Source organism: Coturnix japonica, chromosome 12 (assembly GCF_001577835.2).
Source record: "Coturnix japonica isolate 7356 chromosome 12, Coturnix japonica 2.1, whole genome shotgun sequence".
Lineage (NCBI taxonomy): Eukaryota > Metazoa > Chordata > Aves > Galliformes > Phasianidae > Coturnix > Coturnix japonica.
Genome location: NC_029527.1, coordinates 15,954,724 through 15,971,338, shown reverse-complemented (window position 1 = coordinate 15,971,338; position 16,615 = coordinate 15,954,724). Strand labels below are relative to the sequence as shown.

At 44.7% G+C, this 16,615-nt stretch overlaps 1 protein-coding gene across 2 annotated transcripts; it reads right to left on the bottom strand.

Annotated features, from left to right (window-relative positions):
* Positions 1-1,919: 1,919 nt before the first annotated feature.
* Positions 1,920-14,790, bottom strand: ARL8B (ADP ribosylation factor like GTPase 8B). 2 transcript variants are annotated; one of them, XM_015875341.2, is made up of 7 exons: positions 14,537-14,790; positions 6,351-6,431; positions 5,660-5,733; positions 5,159-5,252; positions 4,567-4,634; positions 4,282-4,352; positions 1,920-3,860 (listed from the first exon to the last, which is right to left on the bottom strand). In XM_015875341.2, exons 1-7 carry the CDS (start codon positions 14,657-14,659, stop codon positions 3,811-3,813), a joined length of 561 nt encoding a protein of 186 aa, XP_015730827.1. In that variant the 5' UTR covers positions 14,660-14,790; the 3' UTR covers positions 1,920-3,810. The 2 variants fall into 2 exon arrangements, with proteins under 2 accessions (XP_015730827.1, XP_032303112.1); XM_032447221.1 differs by lacking the exon at positions 14,537-14,790 and adding an exon at positions 8,200-8,244.
* Between the last annotated feature and the right edge of the window lie 1,825 nt (positions 14,791-16,615).

The window sequence follows — 16,615 nt, the reverse complement described above, 5'->3', positions numbered from 1 at the left end:
TGGCACTAAGGTCTATTACCAACCTGCCGCCGCAATGGAATCAAAGCCATCACGGCTTTCTTCTCCCTTATGTGCACGCTCCTGTTCCATCTCACTTGTATCCCGTTTCATATTCATCCAGCCCTCTAGTGTACGGCTCAGTGCAAGCCCAAGCCAGCAGGGAGCAGAGCTGAGGCACACAGCCCAAGGAGAGCAGTGGTTTAACATTCACTAAGCACAAACAAGGCGAATCATGACATGCCAGCACACCCATTGCACAGCCAGCGTCACTACACAACTCCATGTTAGAAAAGTTACCTTGATAATGCAGCTAAACCATACTTCGGTCATTCTAGACCCCCCGCATGATGCTCACTGCTTTAACCAGAAAGACTGCTTAAGTCCTGGCCTCTTCCATCCAAGACAGAGTTTTTCTCAACCTATCAGGATGGCCTTTCCAACCTGATTCCATGAAAATGGAAAAAGAAAACAAACCAATAAACTTAGGAGCTCCAAGGGCCATAGAACAGCTCCACCCACATCTGTGCACTTCTCACATTAGATGATGCCCAACAGATTTCTATAACACAACTACTGCAACCAAATTCAGCAGACAGCTCCTCACCATTCTCAGAACAGAAAGTGCTTAGTCCTGGAATTAACTATGCCAGAAGAGCAAGTCACCATTTCAGTCCAAGGCTGGAAGGTATAGAGAGCAGCCTCCCTTCTCTGGAAAGACTTACTGCACTTCCATATCAGAATGAGGGTGGTTGACAAATTCATCAAGCCTTCAGTAAACAGAAAGTGTAATCCTCAGCACTGGATTCATCATCACTTTAAGGTCTACATTTCTGCCATGTAAGTAACCCAGAGCATCTAGAACAGCACAACAGCCTTGAAAACCCAAGTAGAGTCATTTTGTGAAGTAACAAGAAGTTAAGCTTTTTTAATACACCTATTTATACTTCCCCAGTAGCTTCTCTTGCTCTCCACATTCAGAAGAAGCACCTGTTATTTAAATGCCATCTCAAGCAAAGGGCCCAGGGCCAAGTTTACACTGCAGCTTATTTAAATGACCGGCCAGGTTGACAAATCTTAAACAGTAACACTGTACCGAGGCATTTTTGCTTTGACTGGAGCCTCAGGTAGTTAACACTGCATGCAGGGAACTCCCATCAACTGAACAAATACCCATTTGATCTTCTAACTCAACAGTTCTCAGCCCTTTCCACAAGCCAAAGTTGCTGAATGACCAATACTCAGAGCTAAGAACCAGCTCACTGCAGCTCAGGAAATGCAAAGGCTTATATGGAGGTGGAGCACACAGAAGTCATTTAATTTGTTACCATTACTGGAAAGATGTCGGCACACCATCCTCCAGGTTCATCAGCCATCTAAGAGAAATTAATGGATCAGTGCTGGAGATCAAGAGTCAGCACAGATTCAAATATGGACAAAAAAAAAGGCATTTTGTTGGAAACCGCAGTCAATGAAAGCCTCACCTTCCAGTGAGATACAAAACGTGACACTTTAATTGGTAATAAACAATCAGACACTGCTAGATCTGATACTTGTGCTAGAAAAGCCACAACTAGTTCAGAGAACAAGAAACAAGATTTTAGATATGAGTATTTTTTATCTCTAAAAACACAACTCCAGGAGGCTGACCTGCTTACGACCCTTCAGCTGATCAGCAAGTCCTTTTCACAAGGCAAAAAAGCACTGAGGACGGCCGAGATCAACTCTAGTTAAGCCTGTTTATGTAAGCTGAGAAAGCCTCGGGCCTGAAAGATAGTTCTGTAAGCATTTCACTTTAGTAGTGCAACCACAGAAGATGAGGAAGCTCAGGTATTTCTACTGCACCTCTTTGCCCATTTAATTTTAATCAGAGAGCAAACAAGCCCGCAGTGCCATGAGTTAAACGCATCAACTCCAGTCAGTCGGTTAAGCGTCAATACAACCCTCAAAACAGAAGTTTATTGAATTAAGCTGAAGAGCAGTAAACCAACATATGCATCCACCTAAATAAAAAAATCCACGTATTTACAAAGTTCAGTAATTGTATAAGTTGTTCACATGCAGAGAGTAATGCACAGGTTAACAGTTGGTAGTGTTTGGATGCCATAAATACTGAAAGCAGTGAAGTATATAAACACCAAACACATCAAGTTTACCTATAGGCCAGTTAGCTAAACAGTGACCTGGTCCCCCACAAAGATTCACACATTCTAGTTTAGTTTCCATATTTTAGGCACAAGCAAGTTTGATAGATAAAGGTAACTGTAGCAGTTCACAGTGAACTAAGGACTACAGTAGCAAGTTAATATACCCTCTCCTCTACAGCACCAGATGATGAATTAACTGAAATCACACTTCAGAGAACCGAAAGGGGACAAGAAGTTAAATGCAAGTTCAGACCAAACGCAGGCAGCACGTAGTGTCTGTGCAACAGCTGGTATGGAACAGTAAGGCCATGGTAGTCTAAAGTAAAACTGATTTTTCATTATTGATACGGACAAAACAGCGTCTTCAACCAAAGACTCTAAAGTAACGCAAACTCCACATTCAGGTAAGGAAGAATCACACACAGTGTGAGGCAATGCAAGCAGGTGTACCATGTATTTGTATACACTAGCAAGCTACACTGACATTACTGTATGAACAAACCAGTCTTAACGAGTCTGTCCCTTTAAATATATTGAAGTCATTGAGAAAGTAAAGCTACAAAAACATTACAATCTTCAGTTTGTATATACTTCCCTACACTGTAGAAGCTAGTCAAGAAATAGGATCGATTCGTTGGCTCTCTTGTGCTTTGACACAGTTGAACATTTCACCTTGCCACTTACAGACTTTGCACATGGTTACATCAAGAAAGCAGGCAGCTCTAGAGTTGTCACAATAGCTGAGATGTTTCATAGCACCAGGTGAAACTGTGCCCAGCTATTTCATGAGCAGGAGACACCGGACAATTACATAGATATTGTGCTAAAGGTCAACAACTGACTCTATACAAAAACATCAGTAATTTAAGTGTCATGCAGCCGCTCAGAACGTGTGTTCTGCTTTCGGATAGAGATCACTAGAATCAGAAGACAGAAAAGTGTGTTTGAACCAAGCAATTTGTTGTCATGCTGGAATACTCCGGTTTTTGAAAGCTTGACAGAACAGTCCATTCCCATTCCCCAGACAAATGTTAAACATAAGCAACAAAATGAATTTAAGCAGTTGACTCTCCTAATTCATCATAAGTTTTTCTTTTTCCTTTTAAGTGATAGGATAAGATCCCAGCTGTAGATTAGTGATGCTGAGCTATGTCTTTTGCTCCCCTCTGCAAACAGGATCCATTTCTCTGCTAACATACACACATCACATGCATTTGTGAGATAAACTATCCCACAACTCACGTTTAAATGTTTTCTAACTACTGTATGTGGCATCTTACAGAATCTTAATGCTGTCAAGCATCAGCATCTTCAAGCCACTAAACACTAGAAATAAAACACTTGCTGAAAATCATATAAAAACCTGGCCCTGAAAAACCAGAACAGAGTGTACCATCATAGTTAACATGGTAGATTTTTTTTTCTTAAAAAGCCCCCCCACAACCCTCCCACCATAGATGGTTGTAAAATAAATATTTGTGCTGACTTTATGACAACTCTAGTTGTTTTGTGACATAATAGGAATACAAGTCTTCAGCAGTGCACATGAGAAATGAACTGTGAAAAGGCAGATTCTTGATACAGGATTTTTGGGTTATATCTCATTATGGAGGGAAGTGGACAATTGAGATTATGGCCAACTGGTACTGGAGATTCCAGGAAGACTTCAGCTTCTTCTAGACTTTGAATGCTGAATAAGCCACTGAAGCGTGATATCTGAAGAGAGAAAAAGTGTTCCATATTCAAGTGATTTGTATTTGCATAACCAGCATCACCTTGGTATGCCCAGAGCCCCTAATACAGAGGCAGCCCTTCTCTAGAGATGGTCCAAGGCAGATTAACAAAACTGAAAGTCTGCTGTTTATGTTCTAGTCCAGTAAAAGCCCAGAGCCTTGCAAGCAACATTTGGAGGCGCTGCAGAGATTTGGGTTCCTCAGTCAACCACAACCCTAAGAAAGACTTCAAGTGATATCTTTGTCTTGCTGACATAATTACATTCAGATAAACATCGCCATTATTCAAGCCAGTCTGACAGCCCTTGCTGCCTCTTCTAACCTGATGGTAACAAAGTTAATTTAGCCCTACAGTCCAAAGCATAAAGCTCTTCTTATGCATGCAGTTTTAGGTTAATAGTTACCTATATTATCTTTTTCTTTGCAAGAAATTGAGTAGCAGCAGATTTCTCTGTCCTGAATAGCAGCAAGGTTCCTACAAAAGAGATAAAGTTAAAACACACACTTCCGTTTTATCAAGCATTCTACATTGAAAATCTCTTTCCACTCCATCATGGAACTTGTTTCTGTACAACGTTTCAGCTACTTGTTACTGTGCTTTCCACTTATAAACAGAAAGCTTCTTCAACTAACACCCTTACCTACATGAATTCATTTATGAGTAATCTCTTCAGAAGGGTTAGACTTACATCTTCTCGATTAGCTGTTTCTCATCCAAAGCATTAGGAAGGTCTCTCTTGTTTCCAAGTACTAGAACCTGAAATTCAAAGCAGAAACAATTTCAGCTTTGTTTCTGTTGTTTTGTTTATTTTAGGAAAGCAACAAGCAGTCTACACCAGACTATTAAATCCAGTGGAATAAGATACGCAGTAGTAAGCCAAGCTGAGAAGAAAGACTGACCCAGTTACAGGGAAAAAAGCCCAAAACCTCTTTTGTACAAAAGCAAGTACAAGATCAGCTGATAATAGTGAGAACAAACCCAGTGAACTTTCAACTGTGACCTCCCAAACTTACTCTGGTTAACATGTACCATAGCCCGCCTCAAAAGAGCACAAATTCATATGGCAGAATAGATTATTCTTCCACGTTTTTTGGGTGGCACCAAGTGAAGAATGATCACTGAAGTTCTTGCTGAGGTCAACAACTGGATTATAGACACTAGGTTCAGATATTGCTTAGAATGCTCACGCTATACTTCAGAGTTTAAATAATCTTCAGCAGCACTAAGATTATGTGCAGTTCTCAAGGACATTTAATAGTGATATGAGACAAATTACTTACAGGGATTCCTTGTAACTGTGGCTTATCTAGAAGATTGTGCAGCTCATTCCGAGAGGCTTCTATTTTTTCACGATCTGCAGCATCTACCATGTAGCTTTAAAGAGAATTTAAGGTTAGTTTAGCAAGACTGAACTCCTCCAGAAACATCTGTCTTTGTGCTACGCAGTCAGTTTTGAACACATTTGAAGCTTTAAACAGAGCTAGGTCTCCTGAGCAAAGAATTTGGATCTTTGCAAAAAAATTCCCCACCATCATGTAAATGGAAGGCTCTTCCCATCAGACTACACTGCCACCCAAGTCAAATGGGAAAATAACATTAGTAGACAATGATGAGAAAATAACTCAGCCTGAGCCTTGAACTCAAGGGCAAAGAAATCACAATGGTTCGAGCACAGTTTCAGAATTAAAACAAGTACTATCAAGGCAAGTGCACACTGTTTGGATAGATGCAGAAGACAGCAAATCTGCAGTTAAGTACAGCCAAAGGAAGATGACACTTACACAATAGCATTAACTCCTCTGCAGTATCGCTCCCACATGCTTCGGAACCGTGGCTGCCCTCCTATATCCCAAATCTCAAGTGGAAGGAAAAAAAAAAACAACACAGATTTAGCCATATGCTATATCTAAATGCACAATATAAGAAGTCAAAACAGTTTTCTTCTCTTGAGTCAGCTACAAGACCTTTCACTTATTAGAATGGAAAAAACTCCATCAGCAGTGAAAATACAGCTGCACAAAGCTTATAGCCCCAACTGTACACAATGAAAACCAGAGCATCTTGTACCAAATGCACAAAACCACCCACATACTACATTTCTGTGGAAATACACTGTAGAATACATGAAAACCCAGTAATTCCAAACCCTGCTTTTGACTTAAACTTTGAGCAATACTGAAGAGTAGAAGAATAGGAAATTGTGCCTTGAGCATGTGACAGTTCACTCACATTAAAGCCAGACAGCATTATTACAGCATTGCTTTAACTAGCCCATGAATCTGGAAGTCAAACAGTTTCTCACTTAAGAAGCCCTATAAATAAACAAGCACATTCTTAAGCTATCTGACAGATTTAATTGGGCCTTTTCAGTTTCCTACATGTGTACCAACGGTGGGAACAAAACTGAACATTTTTAAACTGGACTCTGAACATAACTTTTTATGGGTTTGAGAGTCAACAATGTTCACATACCTTTATTGTTACATTACCCTTCGTAACTTTCCTCATGTTGAAGCCCACAGTAGGAATCATATCTTCACTGAATTGACCTGACTGAAAAAAAGAAGAAAAGTTAAATCTAGCACTTAGACAACTAGTTTACATAGCCAGAGAAGCATACAGCATTTTACTATGTGCCTCCCAGCTGAAGGCTTCAGAGCCAAGAAGTCGCATGTATTACATTGAAGTATTTCAGTTGAAGCTTGCTTGAGGTCAGTCACATAGTTTCTTACAATGACTTAAATAATCCTTCAGGCCTTGAGGCAGCCAAAGGAACAAAGTTACTTGAGAGAAGTTCTTTACATAGTTGAACAAATAGCCAGGGCAGGTACAGGAGCCAACTTCTGTACAATAGGATCTTCTGGTCACCTGGAAGCTAAAATACTCAGAAGCCTCCCTGATGCAAGCTACTCTTACAGCATACAGAGTAGTAAATCATTCTGAGGTAAGTCTTCAAGCCACAGGCATGGACCAGCTACCTGAAGAGTTTTAAGAGTCCAGCAGGTAGAAGGATCTGACAGGTTTGCCTCCTGTAAAGCTCTGTGCCCAATGTGTTTAGCAGTGAAAGAGGCAACCAAAGCATTTCGACCTGATGCTATCAGCTTAGCATGGACTTAAGCTCTGAGATAACTGCTACAAAACAGTGTAACATTAGAGAGGTTCTGTAATGGCAGATGTTTCACTCTCAGTTACACTTTCAAGCTGTGCTACAGATAAAAGCCAAGTTCACAGCTATCTCTGGTAGCTAACCCAGTAAACACAACAAGTGTTACCATCAGCAGAACCAATTTCTCCAGCGAGGCTTTGGGTCCCTGGCAGAAGGCGAATCTCAGCCACAGTGGGCATTACGCATCTCGCTACATCCATTATGCTTAATAGAACCAGACAGTCACATCACATTTGGAAAGAAAGGTCAACTCAAATGCATCCAATTGCTTAATTAGGGCTCAATATCACAGCAGTAAAAACTCTGCTTTTCTCAACTCACACTGCACAGAAAAGCCAGTGTGAATGAAAAGCCCTTTTGGGATCTATGAAGCAGCAAACACTACATCCTACAGTTTGGACCCAATTGCTTACAAGCTGTTAGTAGTCTGCCTGGACAGGCTTAAACCACATGCTTTTCAGAGTCTGCAGCCAGAAAACAACTAGCTTGTAAACACCATGCTTGGTCATTCACTTGTCACTCAGAAGCCCATGCTTTCATCTGTTTGCTCCCCTCCACACACAAACTGTGATCTTCCACCAGCAAACCAAAGCCAGAAGCTGTGCACAATACACAGACTCCAGTATTGCACTAAGAAACAATACCATCCAAATGTTCTCAGTTGACTTCTCGTCTCATTTTTGCTTATTTGGCCAACTCTTTCAGCTCAATGGCACTTTGTTTTTGCTGCTGACCCCCACAACAAACACAGCCAGAGCCTGAATGTGAGGCTTCCCATCACCACCTTGAGAGCCCACTGTCCAGCTCATCCACTGCAGTCATCCTGATGATGTGTGATTCAACAGCAGGTGGGTAAGCAGCATTTCCCTGTTTGAAGCAGCTCAGCCTGCAGCCTGCGCTGCTGGTCTTGCCTTTGAAGGGTCAGCTTGCTCAAGAACCACTGCATTCCTGCCTCTGCAGTCACACCCACATCTCCTAACTAGCATCTCTAAGCACAGAACCTTCATTTATCTGCTGCTCCAGAACTGTGAGCAATTCCTCCTCAGATGCTTTCAGGTAGACAGCTGTTTAATCAACACTTTATGCTCTCCCACAGCCACTTTAAAATACAAATCCCTTCACATTAGAGCAACTCCTCCTTTCCCACGTACTTACAGCAGTGTTGAAACAACTGCCACGATCCATCACAAGCTTTCATAAAGTCTCCAGAAGAGCTGCTGCACCTCATGCTACTTCCCAAGCACTCCATACACACACACTGTGCCCAGGTAGAACAACTTGTTCAGACTTGTAGCCATGTGACTGTGGTGTAGCAACTTATGTTTCAGCTTTTTATACCCTGCTTTGTAGGTGAGACAAACCAGCGAGGACTTTGTGAGCTGTCAGAAGCGGGATGGAAGGGCAGCAGGTGCTTTTACTGCTCCATCTCCAAAACACAAGCAAGTCCTTGCCCTGGAGGAACACAGGAGGCTGTGGGTTCTAAGGAGGTGGGCACAAACTGCAGCTTTGTGAGGCACATCCATCTTCATATTGAGTATTTCAGTGAACTCTGTTCCTAATTTGAAATGCCTTACTCATAGGAGTACTGTAATTCAGCCAGCCATACCCAAGGAAAGCTCCTGGTGGTCATCTTGTCTTTTAAGGCAGGCCAAGAGACGGTCAAAACAAACAAGAAAAGCCAATGCATTCAGCTCTACCTACATGCAAAAAGCCGTCACAGGACAACAAGAATGTGCTGTTCTTAGTATACAGCTCAGCTTGAATCAGGCTTCTCCCCTGCCTACTTTCCCCAAAGCAGATTACTCAGCCCTATTACTTATTTTCACAATATAATGTTTCCTCCTTCTAAAATAGATACTTGCTTTAAAACAATTTGAGAAGAACAGAAATATTTTCTATTCTCGGTCTGAAAATGCTTAGCTGTTATCGCAGGCAGTAAGCATTGCTCAAGCACTCAAGGACAGCAGAGCAGCTGCTGGCAGACCCAGCAATAGCATCTGCTTTCAGCACCCACGAATGCTCCAAGGGGCAGACGCTGCATCGCTTTGAGGCCTCTCAGATCAGCCTTGTGCCCTAGAAGTGATGATGAAGCAGGCCTTAGCTCTGCAGCCATACAGACCAGACAGCACTAATGGAAGCTGCTTGGTGAAGGTCACAAAGCTAACTCTAGTCCACACGTGAGAGATAAGATGGAGACTAAACAGACCAGATTTCAGAGGCCATTATGCAGAAGGAACCTGCATGATTAGCATGTAAGCCTCCTGGTTTCAGAGATGTTCCCTTTACTACATTCCAGGCTCCCAGAGAACCCAAGCACACGATATATTAGAGATCTAATGCCATTCAATTCCTAAGGTCAGGTGCATCAACAGGCACCAACATTCGACAAAACTTACATGAAAGTAGTTGAAGATTAGAATTAATGTTTAATCTGTTTAATAGCAAATAACACCAGTCACTGCTGCAGTGACTAAGATGAGCTACACACAAGTGCTCTCTAGTATTTCTTCTTGGCACACCCAGGTACTGCATTATGCCTTTATGTTGGTACCTCACAACTACAGCAAAGCCCAGCATAGAACTGCCCAGTTACATCCACCTTGAGCCAAAGGTTGTATATTCCAGCTCAGGCAATAAATCACACCAAATACTAGACCTGAAATACTAAGATGAAGGAAATTCTTAGCTAGCCAGAGGCAACAAGCCAGCCTTACGTGATCCTTGTCCAACCCAAGGGAGATTTAATGTAACAAGCTGGCATGTGAGAGATGTGGGTAAGGTTTTACTATAGAGAAACAGAAACCTTGCCCAATTATCATCCCATCTGGGATAAGGAGCAAAACTGCTTACAGCCTGGAAGTAATTTAGGATTACAGGGCAGATACCTACATGGATGAACCAGTTTTGATTCATCCCACCATACAGCCAGCACCAGTTGTTGCACAGACCATAGCATTTATGAATTGCTTTCTCTATACACCAACCAAGTCTGTTCCATCTGTTACACACAAGCTGACACTATCTGGTTCAGGGCTGCACTACACTGAATTTCACCTAACAGTTCATTGTTACACGAAAGCAACAGACACCTGAGTGCTTTGCTGGGTGCCAGCCAGCCCAGCCATAGCCAGCATCACATCAGCCCTTGCACCACACCTCAGTCTTCCATGCTGCTTCCCAGTTTGTTCCTGCTGTAGCAGGGTCTACTGACAACTGTATGTCAGTACAAGTGTGTTCTCAAGTGCTGCTTTTATCCTCAGTTCTGTGAGGTTGCCTCTGGGGGATGCACTGCTCTCCCATAAGCCTGCTCTCTGCTTGCTCAGCCCAGCAGCAGGCCAGAGGCAGCCTTGACAGCCAGCTCCCACTGAAGGTTTCCCCTGAGAATAAGACGGCAGAGAGCCCAGTTATCATTACAGATCATATTCCAGAAGGGTAGGATGACAGCACTTCTGACAAGGATTTAACCCAGCATCAACGAAGCACAAAAAGAATACTAAGTGAGGAGGGGTGTTTGCTTTATAAATACAAAGTTAACAGTGAAACAAGCTGCTTACTAACCCTGCCATTTGTCTCAAGTCCAAAGTAGTAGTAAAGCCTGTGTTCCTTCTTCTTCCCCTCTGGGATGGCACCGGGCACCACATCAGCTACAACAGCTCACCCACACAGTCCACTCTGCATTACAAAAAGCCACCCCTGCCCCAGTCATTCTATGCAACATTTATAACCTCAACCAAGAAAACGCATCATACATGGGCAAATCAGCACTCCAGTTTCTGCAGTCAATTTCCTTCTCAAAATACTTCAGTGTTTCAACTACTTGTAGTGATCACTGTTGGTTTAGAAGCTTGAGTCCTTGAGATTTATGTCCCTTAAAAGGCTTTACAACAGCATTTCTGTGAATGGCTGCTGAGAGCAAAATATATGAAGTCTACACAAAAACACGATTTTCCTTCCCCAACAGTGACTTCAATGGTATATTTAAAAGAACACGGAGTGCTATCGCGTAACTACCACATAAAAGTGAAACAAGCTAAAAAGGCATATTGTGAGCTAGAAGTCAGTTGTATAAGAGCTTGAGACATTTCACACCTCCGTGACAACCAGGCAAGTGCTGTCTTCCTCCAGCGTTACCACTTAAGTTCTTGTGCTGCTTACGGTGTCATATGGGAACTCACCACCAGGACAGAAGACCAACAATGAGATTTCAGCCACCTATTTCAGACCACTTGGAGTACAGCAAGCAAGACCTAACAGAAAGCATTAACTGGAGCATGAGTCACCTTGTATTAGCTTTATTACCTAATGAAGTGAGGCAATCCATTTCAATAGACTTGAGCAATCAAGAAAGCCTTTACTAAAATATGTATCACACATCTCACTTCAGTGCTACAAAGTGACACACGCACCCAGGACCCACCTGGGTGCTTCACAAGACACTAAACCAGCAACGAAGCCCCTTGGAACAATCTTTTTCCATGCTCCTCCAGCATAACTTTAAACCAAAGTTATAGTCACATGGACTGAAGGAAATCACAGCTCCCAGCTGCCTAAAGGAACATTCCCTTCAGAGCAGTTTCATTTGAAGTTGCCTCTTCCCAGAAACCAAGGCCTCATTCAGAAGCTTGTCAGATATTTCAAAGTTAAAAACTATTCACATTAATTCAGACTTTGAGAGAAACTCCAAAAAAGGGGTCAGGGCAGACAGACCAAGCGTAGGGTAAGTCTGTTTCCCTCCTCATCACTGCAGGCCTCCCCACTGAAGACCAGATATGAAGTTTTAGAGCTGCAACACCCAACGCCTGGATCAAGGATCAGCAATGGGGAATGCTGCTCTTCCATGAGGTACATTCTGAAGCTGATTGGTGTCCCACCATTCACCAGCACTGCCTGCAGCCTGGAAGCCATCGGTTTGCTTGAGTCACGTTGCAGTTGCATCACATGACAGTGGAACTCAGCTGTCTGTCCCATCTCCCCATGGCAGCGTGGCCGTGGCCTGCAGCTCTGCTGGGTCTGATCAAAGCCTGCTGACAGACACTGGCTGCAGAGATGCAAACAGAAGATACTGCAGACTCCAGAAAACAATGGCTATCCCAGGCCCTTAGATAAGTAGCTCACAATTCGAGAGGTGATAATACTGAGATGACATGCAGTTTCACTGAAAGGAGCCACAGGCCATCCACATTATGGAAATTAAAACCAGGAGGAAATGACATCCTCCCTTGTGAGCAAGTTTATTCATGCACATGGAAAACTTATGCTAAATATCTAATTAGAGACAGTGACTAATGGGGAGCCTTAGCAAAGCAGAAGCTGCATCCAGCTACAACTATATTTCACTGCTATGTTTTTTAAACCTACCAGTCAAACTAAGTTTGGTGTGATTATAAACTGAGAGCTTCTTCACACTGAAGGAACAAACACAGGCAAATCCTGCTCCCAGCCTAGAAAGAACATTCTAGAACCAGACTCTTTGCCCTCCATGGCATTTCCTCTTCAGAGGCAGCCGGGAGTTGTATCAACCCTCCTAGGTAATGGACTTCAGATTTCCTTTAGTTCCATGTGCCTGATCTGATTGGGTACCCACGTAAGACAGAAGATTACATTAGAGATTTACATTAGATTAAATTCATGTTGTCAAGAGACTGGTAACGCTCTTTTGTTAGGCAGAGTGCAACACCCTGAGCCACATCCTGCCATGCAATCCAGCTTTTAAAGCTGCTCTATCAGGCTAGCACCGTGCTGTGTCATTCATTTCAGTTTTATGGAATCCCAGCACACAACAGCTACTTCCATCCAAGCCATTAACCGGTCTACAGGGAGCAGGTATTCTTCTCCAGCACTGATCTACTAACACACACTCTGAATTAAGGTCCAGGCAGCACAAGACACAAGGTTAGCTCTTCATGCTGTAGACTAAAGTACTGTTCCTGTAAGAAGCAATATCATGCTGACAACAGTCCATGCTATTAGTTTTTTAAAGGTATGAGCAAGTCCCCTCACTCTGTTTTGCTGAGAGTCACCAGATTTCCTAATTAAAAGCTTCAGAGATGTGACTTGCTACTCCCAAACGTAAAACAGTTAACGATGCTGTGCCTTACACATAATGACTTCCTTATTTCACTCGGTTTTGCAAGCCAATTTGAATGACACTCACTCAGATAAATTTCTGGGTGTGATCCTAATAAGCAGTTAAAACCTTGCAAGCTTCAACCTCCAGCAAAGCAAGCTGGGCACAGTTGTCAACTTTGCTTTAAGTAATTTTGCCACCTGGGACAATCTAGACAGCTGAAGACACAGTGCAATTAACTCTGCAGCAGCCCACAGCACAAACAACACCATCTTGAGCTCCAAAACACAAGAAAGTAGTAGCTTGATGTGTGCCATCACCATCCTAGGCAGCAAAAGAGTGAAAACCTGCAAAGTAATTCCAGTGCTCGAGTTCAGCTGAAAACCACACATCAGTATCAGGTTGACAACCACAGACTGAATGGTTCAATGGCTGAGTTCCATCTGCATAAATCCAGGACCAAAAGCAGGGAGAGCCAGTAGCATGTGAAAGAAAAGGCTTCTGGAGTTCTCACATGAGTCCAGCAGCTTTCACTTCATACAAGCAGGCTGAAGAAGAGGCACTTTTTACCATCTTATGTAATTATCACAGCAGCCACGAAGCACTGCACATGAGCTCCATTGTGTTTTGACGTGGTAAGTGTAACAAAATGAGAATGGCAGTGTCTCTTTTACTACTGAGTTACTCATTCAAATACGTATATAAAAACACTCAACAGTGTACACAGCCTCAATGTACACAGCCTCATAGAAGAAGTTGAAGTGCGCTTGAATCTGAAGTAGAGCACATCAGCCCTCTGTTCTAGGTGCATTCAATTCAAGCCAGTCATGCTCCCTGCAAAGCAAAGGGTACCTTCACCTCCGTGTCAAGCTCCCTCCACCAGCTGACACATTGCAGCTTGCCCCTGGTCAATGCTCTGCCGAACAGGACGCTGAAGGGGCCACAAATCTATCTAAACAAGGGAGTCTTTTTCACACTCAGCAACAGCAGAGCTCTGCGTAGGAGGGAAGGCTCTCACACCCCTCCTGCATCTGATAAGCAGGCCCAGGTTCAGCAGGCTGCTGCTGCAAGGCCTGGAAGTTGTACTGCTTAACACAGCTCAATAACGTGCATGAATTGACGCAGGATTAAAAAAAGAAAAAATAGGGACAACAACGGGGTGGGAAACATCTACAGCGTTTACTGATGAGCGCCGAAAAGACCAAGCAGGGAGCGCAGCTGATGACACCCGGAGGCCGAGGCCTGCACAGCCCGCAGCGCAGCCGCCCCGGGGACGGGCACCTCACCGGGCCCAGCCCCGTGCAGGCCGCCCCCAGGCCGCAGTGCCCCCCCGTGACACAGGGACAACGCGGCGGCCCGGCTCCCAACCCCCGGCCCGGCTCCCAGCCCCCGGCCCGGCTCCCAGCCCCCGGCCCGCCCGCTCACCGCGATGACGTTGACGAACGTGGTCTTGCCGGAGTACTGTAGCCTCACTAGGGTCAGCATCATCTCCTCCTTCCAGAATAGCACCTGGAATGAGTCCAGCAGCCGGGACAGCAGCGCCAACATGGCTGCGGCGGGGCGGAACGGCCGGGCACTGGCGGGAGAACCGGGTTCGGCTCCGGCGGCTCCTCGGCACCGCGCGCTCCCTCACGGCCCGGCTCGCCCCCGCGCCTCGGTCATATGACGCCGCGGCCGGGTTCGCGCGGCGCACCAGGACAGGCCGCGCCCCACAGCGCCCCCTATCGGCAGCCGTGAGAACAGCGCCCCGGGAGGACCGGCGGCGGGAGGGCGGCGCGGGGCGGGGCCATCACTAACAGAGGGGGCGGGGTTGTGCCCGCACCGCCCGCGTGTCAAAGAGGAGATGCGGCATTCAAGGAACAGAACTGGTGTATCCCAGGAGATCGAAACTCATCGCCATTGTCAACACAGACCCCATCTGAAGAGACGCTGAGCCCCCTGAGCTGCCCCTTCCTGGAGCAGGTTGAGGTTTGCTGCAGCAGTGCATCCCTCACCGAAGGATCTGGCAGTGTTCCGTTTATTGCTGTATTCAGTTAATTGCTGAAGCACGGGAGAAAATGCCCCCCCAGGTCCCCTTCTTCCTGTGGCTGTGCAGGAGGTGAAGCAGTCGCACTCAGGTTGCAGAGCCGGCTAAGAGCTGATCAAAGCAGCCAGATGCTGCTGGCTGTCATCAATTCAGAGATAAAGGTTTCCTGAAGCACACAGTGGAAGCAGATGTGCAGCATCTTATGCAGCGGTCGTGTTGTCAGTTATAGGATAGATGCACATTTCACTCCTGGGAGCAAATCTAATTTGCTAATTCACTGCTGAAACAGAATAGCACAGGAGTGATCCAGAACTTCCACAGCTGAAAACAACACAATGCCCCCTTCCCTGTATTGCAGAGAAACCTCCTTCCCCACAGGCTGCACATCCTACGTGGAGGAAATCTCTCATTCATGGTGTGTTTGCAGACAACAGACTGTGATTGGTATCAGCTGCTTGCAGAGCAGCAGGCGGGGATGCTGTGTCTGTTCAGCAGGCCTGGGGAAGCTGCAGAGCGTTGCAGGCGTTTGCAGGTTCTCATATGTCTGCGTTTGAACACTCTGAGTGCTCCTCCCAGTAAAGTCTGTGCCGTATCATTTGTGGTGCAACAAAATTTGCGTGTCTAAATGCAAAGGGATGATACCATTCATTGCACTGAATTAACAGCACGCTTTTTGCCTTTACCACAAGCGATGGGATTTCTCCCAAATCCCTTGCTCTGAGCTCAGCACTGAGTGCTAAGCTGGGCACACATCACTTTATTGACTGTTCCATGCAGGGTTTCTCAGGTCTTTAGACTTTGACTCTGCTTTGCAATTCTGCTGTCAGCTGTCTGCAGAGGCACCCTGGGAGTCTTTGTGCTCGTTATTGCGGCGGCACAGAGCACTTGGAGCAATGCAATTACTGCTGCCATGGATTGCAGGATGTTGCTGGCAGCTGAGGAGGACCGGGCTGCAGATGGCCATATTAGAAGAAAGAGCACATAAAGACAGGGCTCGGATCATCACTTTCTGTGTCTAGACATTTCCTGGAAACTCTCTGCAGGCTACAAACCATGAGAGGAGAGTGTCTGGATACAGCCAACGACACAAACCACAATTCCGAGTGTATTTAGGATAAATGCATCATTTATCTAAGCTGCAAATTACCTAAATTACCAATGACATATTGCTGTGTCATCAGAGGAAATAGAAATTCATTGTTGTGCCTCCATCCAGGGATACCCCATTTCACCTGGTCTCCTTAGGGCCCCAGGTCACTGTTTCTCCTTGGCATCCTGCAGCCCAATGCTGTATCCCACGCTGGGATACCTGTGAGAAGTTCTTCCCCATCACCACCAGAAGGAAATCTTCTAAATTACGCCATGTTCTTTTCCTGAGCTACCAGATAAGAAAAAGGGGGGAAGAAATCTACTCTTACTGAGTGCATTTTGTACTCGTATTGAGTACAGGACCAAACAGAATGAGATTTGTATGAAAC